Below are 12,500 nucleotides of genomic sequence, written 5' to 3' on the forward strand. Positions count from 1 at the left end.
CCAGTGGTGACGTGTAAACATTAGCCCTTCATAAAGGCCTGCTTTGTTCCACATCCATCACAGATGTCAGTCTGATGCTGTTTACAATATAGTGTGCCGGGTACTTACAGAGTGCATTTACTGACCCAGGGAGGCTGTGGATGCCTCCCAAATGGCACCCTATTCCCTATGGGCCCTGGTCAAACTTAGTGCACAATATAGGGAATAGGGTGCCATTTGGGAGGAGGTAAGTGAGGAATACACTAAAGGCAGGGTAGGACTGTTAAAATCTAAAGTAGACACTGTCTCCTTGTTGACTGGTCTCTCCTTCAAGGGTCTGACAGGACTGTATAGGTTGAAACAGTTAGCAGTTGGATTGTTGAGGAAACATGGGTGTCAGTTTGCCGGAGTTTAATCATCTTTCAACCTTCAATATTAAAATCTGTTGTCAGTGGTCCAACACTGATCCTCAGGGAATACCTCTCATCTCTTACCTATTTCTCTCTCTCTCTCTCTCTCTCTCTCTCTCTCTCTCTCTCTCTCTCTCGCTCTCTCTCGCTCTCTCAGGGTGAAGCAGGTACCCCAGGTCAGAGAGGCGCCCCAGGGGAGCGAGGTCGCCCGGGACCCCCTGGCGGAGGTGGGTACTCCTCCAAGGCTGATGCCCCAATGATGGGCCAAGTGGGACCCAGGGGAGAGAGGGGCACCCCAGGCTCACCAGGCACTGCAGGGTCCCCCGGACCTCCAGGAATACCAGGCAACGATGTGAGACCTTACTTACTGTGATGAATTGCATTGATTATTAATTGATTACTTGTCATGTACTTGTTTGTTCCACAATGTTTGGTCAACAGACTAAAACTCAAAAGAACCAACACGGGTTTTTAGCTATGAGAAGAGGTGATTCATGTATTATGTGTGCAGCAGTTAGGTCCTCTTTCATACTGTATATCCTTCTATTTCTCTCCACAGCCTGTGGTCAACTATGACAACATCAAGGACTTCATTCGCCAGCAAGTCATCAAGATCTTTGATGGTGAGTACCTCCTCTTCTTTTCTTTTGTATGTATTCCCCAGACACGGCAAAGATCTGTCTGTCCTTCCTAACTGAGCTGCAGGAGATTATGGGAACTTGTTTATTGATTAGGTTTATCATCTATGATTGTACTCTATCTTTCCCCCTACAGAGAGGATGACCTACTTCATGTCTCGTATGCAGCAGCCACAAGAGGTGTCATCTCCCGGTCGTCCTGGACCCCCAGGGAAGGATGGTAACCCAGGCAGAGATGGGAGTCCAGGAGCCCCAGGTCAGCCAGGACAGATAGGTAGAGAGGGCCGCCATGGACCCTTGGGACCACAGGGTGAGTCTAGACACGTTTCATTCATGCTTTTGATTATTTTGACATAAGGCTTAAATACCATGGTCATGATAAAGTCATAGGAGGCCATAAACAGTTATGACAAGTGATGTCAACTTAGCGTAATTAACTTGACATAAAGGTTAGTTCTCTCAAGTAATGTCCTCTGTTGTGTCTGCAGGTCCACGAGGTCTAAAGGGAGAGAAAGGTGACAAGGGTGTAGGGGAGATGGGTGACAGTGGACCCCCAGGAGCACCAGGTAACACCAACTTCAGCCTGTCTAAATAATTTACATTTAATAAGTTATATATTTAAATTGCAACTGCTCTTTTATAAAGATTCATTTGTATCCAGTGCTTCAATGATGCCCTCTGTCCCTTCATCAATTCTCTTACTCTCTCTGCCCCTCCCCCCAGGTGTTCCAGGCCCCCCTGGCTATGGTAAGATGGGCCCCAGCGGCCCCGTGGGTCAGCAGGGGATCCCTGGAGTCTCAGGAACCCCTGGACAGCCGGGTCAGAAGGGCAGGGAGGGCCGGTGTAACCCCTCTGACTGTATGAGCCAACCAATAGAGTGGAACCCTAAGGGCCCTCCCATCAAGGGCCCCTACTAGAGAGAAAGTATTAAAGAGGAGAGGAGGAGAGATAGATAAAACCAACCCAAAGACCATAAGACACTAGAGAGAGGAGAGGAGGAGAGATAGAAGAAACCAACCCAAAGACCATAAGACACTAGAGAGAGGAGAGGAGGAGAGATAGAAGAAACCAACCCAAAGACCAGAAGACACTAGAGAAAGGAGAGGAGGAGAGATAGAAGAAACCAACCCAAAGACCAGAAGACACTAGAGAAAGGAGAGGAGGGGAGATAGAAGAAACCAACCCAAAGACCAGAAGACACTAGAGAAAGGAGAGGAGGAGTGATAGAAGAAACCAACCCAGAGACCAGAAGACACTAGAGAAAGGAGAGGAGGGGAGATAGAAAAAACCAACCCACAGACCAGAAGACACTAGAGAAAGGAGAGGAGGGGAGATAGAAGAAACCAACCCACATACCAGAAGACACTAGAGAAAGGAGAGGAGGGGAGATAGAAGAAACCAACCCACATACCAGAAGACACTAGAGAAAGGAGAGGAGGGGAGAAGAGAGAACAGATCAAACAGAAGACCAGAGCTACCGTCCGATCAACAGAAATCATCCCAGGAGAACAAATGAATACTGAAGCACCAATAGTTGGTGTGGAGGACCCATCCCTAATTCATCAAAGGGTTTGCCAGTTAGCTGTCCTTCTCACCGCCTGTATAGAAAGTATATATGTGTAGGACCTTCCTCTAACTGATGCCTTGGTACTGGCTGAAGTGGCTTCAATAAAGGAGATATTTGGACTCTGTGCTCTCCTCTCTTTCATATATTTTCCCAACTTTAGCTGCCAGCTCTTTCTATATGTTAGACGTGTTTATTTTGACAATAACAGCAAGAGCATATCCAGCCTTTGAAAACGACCTGCAAATTCTTCCTCTTCTTCACTATCATCCTCATCTTCATTCTGATTATAAAACGTGTCCATTGGGAGTATTAGGCAGCTACCTTGTGAAATTCTGCTTCGATCTAGCTTCTGTCTAGCCATAGAAACCAAATGAATAGAATTGACATGGCACTCCCATTTCAAATGCCCATTCTAATCGTTCTATCTCTTTGTACATTTTGTTTGATTTCTATGCTTGAATATACTCCCTCATCACTTGACTGATGTGTGATGCTTTAACAGATCTGTACACTTTGTCCTCAAATCATGGCCTTATGAGAAGTTCTCACCTTCTCTTCCCTGTTTGCGTGAGAAGAACATAATGTACACCTCCCAAGAGTGCCTGTTTTGTACATATTTCTATTTATATGTAGTAGCTTTTTATGCTTTTTGTATTTTGGATTTGGCGTCAACATGGCTAACCGTGTTTTCGCTATGGTCAACTGTCAGGAATCCACTATGAGTGTGGTTTTTATAAGAGTTATTTGTTCATAAAATATACAAGAAATTGGAGAGAAATTATCTTTTCATGTGAAAGTAAATTGGATTTCTATATGGTGGTATAATTATGCTTTGGAAGATATTTTCATGCTTGCCTTTGTATAAAGTACATGGCATCATTTTCAAAACTGCCTCAAAACTGGCAACAAAAAAAAAATCTAGTTATGTAGCAATTTATCAACAAGTCTCTTACATTATCAAGCTTATTTTTGACAACAGAGCAACTGTAAAGGGATATTTGTTTCTCGTCCAGCACACCACTGGTTACTGTAACTAAAATAGGGTTGCACAATTCAGGTAACTTTCCAAAAGTTCCCAGGGTTTTCAGAAATCCTTGTTTGGAAGATGGAGGGGATAAGCAGAACATTCGGAATCCTCCAACCAGGATTTATGGAAAACCTGGGGACTTTGGGCAAGTTGCCGTCATTTGGTCATGCTTTACGGAAATAGATGTTTTATGACCACTAAGAGAAACAGGCTGAATTTTCATAGGAGAGGCTGTTTAGCATCTTCACCCAAACCTTCGCTGGCATCGCTGTGCCAATCAGCTTCCCCTCGTATCCATTACTGAGTACAACTTGTATGTCTCCTGCCTTGTATGTTGTGTTGTTTTGAATGTGTGCAGCTTTACTTGTTATCTATACACTACAGGCCAGGGTGTCAGTAAGGGTGTCAGTAAGGGATTTGTCACCATGTTTAGATTCATATGGATGTTCTGAGTTGTTATTGGAAGGGCCATGAGGTTTTCCTGATGTTTTCACTGTCCATAGTGATTTCTGGTCAAGAAAACCTACTGACCCTAGTTATACTGAACAACCACCCCAATAGTTCTCCCCTCTTCATTCCTAGCTTTTAAAAGCATCTTGTTGAAACAACACCACTGTTCCCCTGCTACTCTCAGTATATCTGTTGTGTGTTTTATGTTGGCATCACTTTTTGTAAAGAGATGTTTTTTTTAATGAAAACGTTTCAGAAAGAGTTAATAAAATGTTTTAAGCAGACGTGGTCTGGTCAGGATGTTGTTGTTGATTAACACACTTTACACATCAAAGTATAACATGTGACTCAGTTTTACCATAGTTACCATCAATGTCTTTAATTGGAGTGCCTTTTCTTTGTTCTCTGAGTAAAAACACACTAGGTATAAAGCGTTAACTCGCGCTCCAATGAAATGAGGTAGCTTTTCGAGTAAGCAGAGTGCTAGAGCGGCTTTTGTATAAACGCCAAGCCACCTGCTAGACTCATACTGCTATGTGAATGAGTCCACGTGGAATAGTTTTCAGGTAACACAGAAGCTTAACTTCTGCAGCGTTGAGAGCATGACGTTGTATTACACACAGAAGGATAGGGCAGGATAAACTGCTGATGATTCAGCAGAAATAGAACTAAAGAAAGCCAGAAACTGAACTGGGTGTTTGGGGACACTCTAAATGGTATAGGCTTTATACCCAGAATACCTAGCCCTACAATAGTGAATGTCATTATCCTGTAGTCGAGGCAGTAAACTACATGCAGTTAGGCAGCACTTACGTATTTTCTGGGAAAACAGTTGGCAACCAATTTGAAGGGTGTATCACCAGCAACGACTGGACTGGAGTGTGACACACAGACAGAGAAAGTCTAGACGATATCCATTAACCCATCTCTAAGACCAATGGAATAAAGGCCATGTCATTTTTGTACAATCGTTTCTTTTCAGAGCTCCAACAGTTCCCACATGAGAGAGAAGAACATTCAGGTTTTTACAAAACGTTCTTCTTTATTGGTTTGGAATTGGTTGACCTGAACAACCAGGGGAAAAAAATCTAACCTAAGTCTTTACAGATGAATCATATAAAGAACAACAAATAGAATTGCTTCTGTTAATGAAAATAATCAGTCCTGTTTGTTGTTAGAATGTTGACATTGATTGACTCCATGGAAGTTAGTTGACAGTGGCAAATAAATATTGATTTGTGTAACTGATCTGTTTGGAAAAGCAGTCATTTGAACTTTGAAACTTTATTGCTGATTAGATTCATTAACACAGGGGTTGTTTTGGTCGGTTCATATTCTAACCCATCCTCTTTTTTTTCTCTACATAAAATCAACACACATTTACAAAGATTTACAGCACTGTATTATGGGAGATAGATGGGAGTGCCCATCAGGATATGCTGTTGCCAGGCAACTACAGGAAAAGATCAAATCTAAAGAAATCATTTGTTTCTAAATGAGGCGAAAGTAGACAGGGGTGGCACTGTACATGTGAGCAAAAAAGGGGTTTGACTATTTCACTCAAGCATACAGGTGACAGGTTTAGCAATACATCTTCCAAAGGTACAGTATGGAGTGTAGATTTTGATTTTAATATTTTATTGGTACCTTTGTGTAAACTTGTACGGCACTTATTGCTTGGTGGGGAGAGGAGGTGGGCATATGCTTGCATTATTTCCTTCAAAACATATATTTAAATATTAATATTTCAGATATAAATCAATCCAATTTAAAGTGACCACGGTACAAAACAAAAACACCAATCATTGGACTCAAAGTATATCTCTGCTCCTCCCAGTCCAGGGGCTACGGCTGATGATGACGTCATCAATGATGTCACTGGACATGATATTCAGATGTCACTACGTCTCTCTCTCTCATTCTCTCTCCCTCTGTGGTGGGGGTGGGGCAGTTGGACGTGACTGATATTTACATCCGCCAATCCCTGACCAGAGATGATAAATTCAGAGGGGTGTTATTGGCTGTTAGTGGCTGTCATCATGGTGATTTAAAGTGGGTGGATGTGGTATGTGTTGCAAACAGAGTCTCTAAACAGTAGAACTGAAGGTCACCAGTTTAAGGGTCAGGGAACAACATCATTCACGATCGTATTGCCCCCACTTCTCGCTCTCAATGATATCCAATGAAGGAGAGTGGTCTCTCTCTTTCTCTCTCCTCTATCCCTCCTCTCTCTCTTCTGTCTGTCTCTCTCTCTCTCTCTCTCCCTCCTGGTGTTGTGGGGATCTTGATGGAGAGGTCTCAGATTAGACTCCGGGGCCCTTGACCCTGGCGGAGTCCTGTAGTCTGGGGGAGGTGTAGGCCGAGGCAGCTAGGCAGGCTGCAGCCTCACAGAACCCTGGAAGACCAGTGGGGCCCACCTTACCGGGACGACCAGCCTCTCCTGCCGAGCCCTGGGGGCCTCGCTCGCCAGGCTTACCGTTTCGAGCCACGCCGTCAATACCAGGAGGACCTGAGGAGGTAGAGGAGGAGAGAGAAAAAGAGATAGCCTTTTAATTTACTACATTCCTTTGAAGAGAGTTTTAGTTTTACATTGTAACTTCCTCAGGTAAGTTGGTACAGCTTCTTAATAACTAGATAGATTTGTAGAGGAAGGTCACTTCTAAGTGTGTGTGTGTGTGTGTGTGTGTGTGTGTGTGTGTGTGTGTGTGTGTGTGTGTGTGTGTGTGTGTGTGTGTGTGTGTGTGTGTGTGTGTGTGTGTGTGTGCGTGTGTGTGTGTGTTAGGAGAGTGCATGTGGTGCCTCACCTGGTATTCCAGGGGGTCCTGGTTGACCAGGATGTGGTTTGCCAGAATTCCTCGGTCTCCCTTTGCTCCTCTCTTTCCTGAGAGAAAGATGGAGGGGTGGAGAGGGGTCAGTGATCTTTTCTCAGTTATATTACTTTTTGAGTAATCAGTGTCTCATTTTTATCTCGAACGTCACCCATTTCAGTTTCTACCTTTCAGTCCGGTGTTGCCAATCTGGCCGGAGGCTCCAAACATGCCAGGGATGCCGCGGGCGCCGGTGAGGCCGTGTGGGCCCTGACCACCGGGAGCACCTGGGGGTCCAGGAGGACCAGGGGGACCCATGACACCGGCTCCACCCAGTACGGCACGCTTAGCGCTCACCGCTACAGCCGCCAGACGCTCTGGATGAGGAAAATAGAGGATGTATATTAGCTATAGTACGTATAGTCAATGTTTTACCCAGATACGGTGAGACTCAGTAGACTCAGCGGATTTATAATGTTGTGATCTCCTACCTTGCAGCATCTTCAGAACCACCTCAATGATGTGCTGGTCAGATGCATCCCGTCCCTGTAGAGGAGCAAGGAGAGGGAGAGAGAGAGGGAAAGATGGATGACAGGATGGTAAATGATGGATAGAGGAAAGGAAGGTAGAGGAGAGGAAAGAAAACATACAAACCAATCATCAATCAATAAGTCAGTCACTAGCATTCTCTAGTCAGTATAATCACACCACAATCTCACTAATCCATGCTTCCCCCCGCTCGTTAGGACTCACAGCTGCCCCCACGATTCCTGGCATGCCTGGCAGTCCTCTCTCTCCGTTGAGGCCACGAGGCCCGGGCAGTCCTCCTGGTCCCTGGTCTCCTGGTTTACCTGAGTCTCCTGTGGGGCCGTTGAACCCTAGCTCTCCCCTCACTCCTTGCTGTGGAGGAAAGAGGAACAAATGAGATCCAAAATGACAGCACTGTTTGATGCTAAGATAGCATTTGATTAGCATTGACTAGCTTCAACTAGTTTCAACTAACTTCAACTTACCTTTGACTAGCTTCAACTAGCTTCAAATGTCCTGGACATTAGCTTTAACTGGCATTGACTAGATTTGACAAGTTTTAACTAGCTTTGATTTGCTTCAACTAGTATTGAATAGTTTTGAATAGCTTCCACTAGCTTTGATTAGCTTCTACTAGTATTAAATCATTTTGAATAGCTTCCACTAGCTTCAACTAGCTTTGATTAGCTTTGACTATCTTTGACTGGCTTCCATCTGCTATCAATGAGGTGTGATTGGATGGGACCCCAGTGATGTTCTTACCTGTCCTTTGGGTCCAGGCTCTCCACCCAAACCCTGTCAGAGGACGAGAAAGAGAGATACAGACATACAGACAGGTCAGTCCACTCCAGTCTGAAATACTAACTGTGGCTCTACAGTTAGGAAGTTAGAATTTTCCCTTTAGATTCAATCATTCCTCTTCACGAATTTGAAGATATGATGTATTTTCTTCCCCATCTCATCCTGATAAAGCCACTCACCGTCTCCCCTTTCTCCCCAGCCAAGCCTTCTACACCAGGATCCCCCTGAAAGATGAGAGAACGAGAAAGAACCAGTTAAATCAATTGACCATTGGCCAATGCCTATTGCTATAGCAGTCATTGTGGATACTTCAGCATGCGGCCACGCCATTGGTTAAAGTAACAGGCTTACTGCTACTCACAAAGTCTCCCTTCGCCCCAACTTTTCCTTGGAATCCCTGTGAAGACAGACAAGTCCCACAGTAAATACTTAATACATTATAGTGAAGAGCAAAGACAATATATTGATCTGGCCAAGGACTGCAGGAGACACAGTGCACAGTAAGAAAGATGTAGTTTCATCTAAAGACATGGGAGATGATGACTCTAGTACTATCATTTATATTGCTTAGGCTCTGTGCGAGAGAACGGCTGCAGGATTCGTGGTTCAACATTGCCACCACTGGGCCGTTTGGGTAACTGCATGATCACGTGTATGATTTGACTCAAATGAATCCCTATTGTGACTTCAATGTTCAACACAAACGAACACACGAATGCACTCGCATGGACACATACAAACAATGTCTCGATACATACACCTCCGTAAACTTACAGATGCAAGAGCACACAAAAGCATACATGTATTTTACGCAGGTACACACAAACACAAAACACACACCTTATCTCCCTTAGTTCCTGAGATGCCTTGAGCCCCTGGAACACCCATGGGTCCTCTCATACCCTTGTTGCCCTGCAGAGACACAACAACACTTAGATTATATTCCTGCCTAGATGTGTGTCGACTTGTTGGTCAAGTGAAGACAACCACTGATTTAGACAAAACTGTATGTTTGTGCTGAGCTGTACAGAAGTGACTTACTGCCTTGCCGAGTACACCCTGTGGCCCTACAGCTCCCCTCTGGCCTCTGTCACCCTGAGGGAGAGAAGGAGAGAGGAGGAGAAAGAGAGGGATCAGAGAAAGACTTATCGTGATGGTGACTTGTTGTAGTGATGGTGACTTGTTATAATGATGGATTGTTGGAGAAGATACCTTAGGACCAGGAACACCCTCCATACCAGCTTCACCAGGAAGACCAGGCTCACCCTGAGAGAGAGAGAGAGAGAGAGAGAGAGAGAGAGAGAGAGAGAGAGAGAGAGTTAAGATCCTCATATCAGCAACAGCCACAATAAAAATCTGCATTCTGGTGTGTAAAAAACAAACAAACACATGAGCAAGTGAGGTGACCTACCTGAGGTCCTGGGGCACCAGACATTCCAACATGGCCTCTGGGACCAGGCTCTCCCTGAAGGGAAACAGAACAGGAAGTGGTTATCAGTTGAGGGAGTCTAAGCACATTAAATGCCCTTCCTCTTTTCTTTATTGTGGTGATGCAGAAGGACAATAAAAGGGGATGGTTGGTCATAGCCTTACCTTGCCTCCAGGTCCACCCTTGGTTCCGGGGCTGCCAGGCAAACCCTATCAGAGAGACAAGGTCAAAGAGAAGGTCAAAGGTCAAATAAAGGACCCTAATTCTATGTTTCTACTTTACAACTGTCTTCAAGCTTTTCAGTGGTGTTGGTGTCACAGCAGTGGCCAGACATATTGTGTGTGTGTGTGTGTGTGTGTGTGTGTGTGTGTGTGTGTGTGTGTGTGTGTGTGTGTGTGTGTGTGTGTGTGTGTGTGTGTGTGTGTGTGTGTGTGTGTGTGTGTGTGTGTGTGGCTACTGCCATGGCTGAGTAGATGATAATCCATGTGCCAGTGTTAAAAGTTTGCGACTGTGTTAAACATTGATGGTGTGTATCATAGAACTCCCAAGCTCCATTACTCTCTCTCTCTCTCTCTCACACACACACACACACACACAAACATTTGATTATGATGAATCACTCGCCGGTGGAGAGATGCAGCAATTTCAAGGTGGTTTAAATTCCAAAATGGCTTGAGTCTAAGGGTCAAGCTGGACGCTTGCCCAGAAAACACAGATTATTCCCAGCTCGTTTTTTGTCTGTCTGTTTTTTTGTTCTGTGCATGTGGGGGGAGGTGACTTATGGAGGTGAGGAGACTCACCCTTTACCTGTTCTGGGTGACAATGAGGGGTTAGAGCTGGGTTTGTTTACATGGACTAACTGAGGTCAATCACTCTCACTCTTTCCTGCTCACAATCATAACATTGGGCACACGAACACGAACACACACACATTAACACACACAGCTGTTGGATACCAAACTTGCTACTCACTGCTGTTCCCTGGTGACCGGGACCACCAGGCCTCCCAGCCTGCCCTGGGGCACCCTACAGAGAGAAGAAGAAGAGACTCATCATCATCAACATCATTATTATCATTATCATCATCACCAGTATCAACATCACCATTATTAACATCACCATTATCAACATCACCATTATCAACATCACCTTTATCATCACCATTATCAACATCACCATTATCAACATCACCATTATTAACATCACCATTATCAACATCACCTGTATCATTGCCATTATCAGCATTACCATCACCGTCATCATCATCACTATTATCATTGTCAACATTATCATTATCCCCACCATTATCACCACCACCATTGTTGTAACCGCCACCACTACCATTATCGCCACCATTACATCACCATTATCATCATCATTATTATCGTCATCGCCACATGACCATTAATCCAAGTAAGATCCAGGGACAGCTACAAGTTCAGCTACAGGTGCATTGATTCCATCTACGCCAGGCCTTACCTTGATTCCAGGGATGCCAGGAGTGCCGTCCTTTCCATCAATACCAGGCAGACCCTGAAACACCAGACAGAAGTTACCATAATAATGTATGGCTAACCATATCTCCAACACAGTTAATAGGTACGACACAGTAGACTGTGTTACATTGTAGTAATAGTAGATACCAGACTAGAATATGAACAGTAGACTGTATTACATTGTAGTAATAGTAGATACCAGACTAGAATATGAACAGTAGACTGTGTTACATTGTAGTAATAGTAGATACCAGACTAGAATATGAACAGTAGACTGTGTTACATTGTAGTAATAGTAGATACCAGACTAGAATATGAACAGTAGACTGTGTTACATTGTAGTAATAGTAGATACCAGACTAGAATATGAACAGTAGACTGTGTTACATTGTAGTAATAGTAGATATCAGACCACAATATGAACAGTAGACTGTGTTACATTGTAGTAATAGTAGATACCAGACTAGAATATGAACAGTAGAATGTGTTACATTGTAGTAATAGTAGATACCAGACTAGAATATGAACAGTAGACTGTGTTACATTGTAGTAATAGTAGATACCAGACTAGAATATGAACAGTAGACTGTGTTACATTGTAGTCATAGTAGATACCAGACTAGAATATGAACAGTAGACTGTGTTACATTGTAGTAATAGTAGATACCAGACTAGAATATGAACAGTAGACTGTGTTACATTGTAGTCATAGTAGATACCAGACTAGAATATGAACAGTAGACTGTGTTACATTGTAGTAATAGTAGATACCAGACCACAATATGAACAGTAGACTGTGTTACATTGTAGTAATAGTAGATACCAGACTAGAATATGAACAGTAGAATGTGTTACATTGTAGTAATAGTAGATACCAGACTAGAATATGAACAGTAGACTGTGTTACATTGTAGTAATAGTAGATACCAGACTAGAATATGAACAGTAGACTGTGTTACATTGTAGTCATAGTAGATACCAGACTAGAATATGAACAGTAGACTGTATTACATTGTAGTAATAGTAGATACCAGACTAGAATATGAACAGTAGACTGTATTACATTGTAGTAATAGTAGACACCAGACTAGAATATTAAATAGACGAGTGAAGTCAGGGTGTTAACTCACGTTCTCTCCCTTCTTGCCAACGGCTCCATGTGGGCCCTTGATACCTCGGCCACCCTGTAGAAACGATTATTATCATAATCTTCATCAACATCATGATTATTATCATCATCCTCATCCGTGTGAGTAAGTTAGACACTGATGAAAAACTGGATAGCTGGCAGATAAAACACTCACCAAATCTCCTTTCTTCCCAGCCTCTCCAGGTGGTCCCTGGGGTCCCTCCTCACCCTACCGGGGA

At 43.7% G+C, this 12,500-nt stretch overlaps 2 protein-coding genes across 5 annotated transcripts in view; one reads left to right on the forward strand and one right to left on the reverse strand.

Annotated features, from left to right (window-relative positions):
• The window catches only part of LOC115116344 (collagen alpha-1(XVI) chain-like), a 260,099-nt gene extending 255,744 nt beyond the window's left edge, over positions 1-4,355 (forward strand). For all 4 annotated transcript variants that reach the window (XM_065017921.1, XM_029644817.2, XM_029644818.2 and 1 more), the window contains 5 exons: positions 547-741; positions 949-1,012; positions 1,164-1,337; positions 1,516-1,593; positions 1,751-4,355. In XM_065017921.1, the coding sequence (XP_064873993.1) occupies positions 547-741; positions 949-1,012; positions 1,164-1,337; positions 1,516-1,593; positions 1,751-1,944 (705 nt within the window). In that variant the 3' untranslated portion in view covers positions 1,945-4,355. The remainder of the gene's footprint in view (positions 1-546; positions 742-948; positions 1,013-1,163; positions 1,338-1,515; positions 1,594-1,750) is intronic.
• Positions 3,576-12,500, reverse strand: part of LOC115116347 (collagen alpha-2(IX) chain-like) — a 40,101-nt gene continuing 31,176 nt past the window's right edge. The window contains 18 exon segments of the mRNA XM_065017923.1: positions 3,576-6,580; positions 6,876-6,923; positions 6,926-6,952; positions 7,067-7,255; positions 7,370-7,424; positions 7,632-7,778; positions 8,169-8,201; positions 8,387-8,431; positions 8,569-8,604; positions 9,048-9,119; positions 9,249-9,302; positions 9,420-9,473; positions 9,619-9,672; positions 9,801-9,845; positions 10,609-10,662; positions 11,116-11,169; positions 12,263-12,316; positions 12,437-12,490. Of these exon segments, the coding sequence (XP_064873995.1) occupies positions 6,375-6,580; positions 6,876-6,923; positions 6,926-6,952; positions 7,067-7,255; positions 7,370-7,424; positions 7,632-7,778; positions 8,169-8,201; positions 8,387-8,431; positions 8,569-8,604; positions 9,048-9,119; positions 9,249-9,302; positions 9,420-9,473; positions 9,619-9,672; positions 9,801-9,845; positions 10,609-10,662; positions 11,116-11,169; positions 12,263-12,316; positions 12,437-12,490 (1,281 nt within the window). The 3' untranslated portion in view covers positions 3,576-6,374.

Source organism: Oncorhynchus nerka, linkage group LG4, assembly GCF_034236695.1.
Source record: "Oncorhynchus nerka isolate Pitt River linkage group LG4, Oner_Uvic_2.0, whole genome shotgun sequence".
NCBI classification, from domain to species: domain Eukaryota; kingdom Metazoa; phylum Chordata; class Actinopteri; order Salmoniformes; family Salmonidae; genus Oncorhynchus; species Oncorhynchus nerka.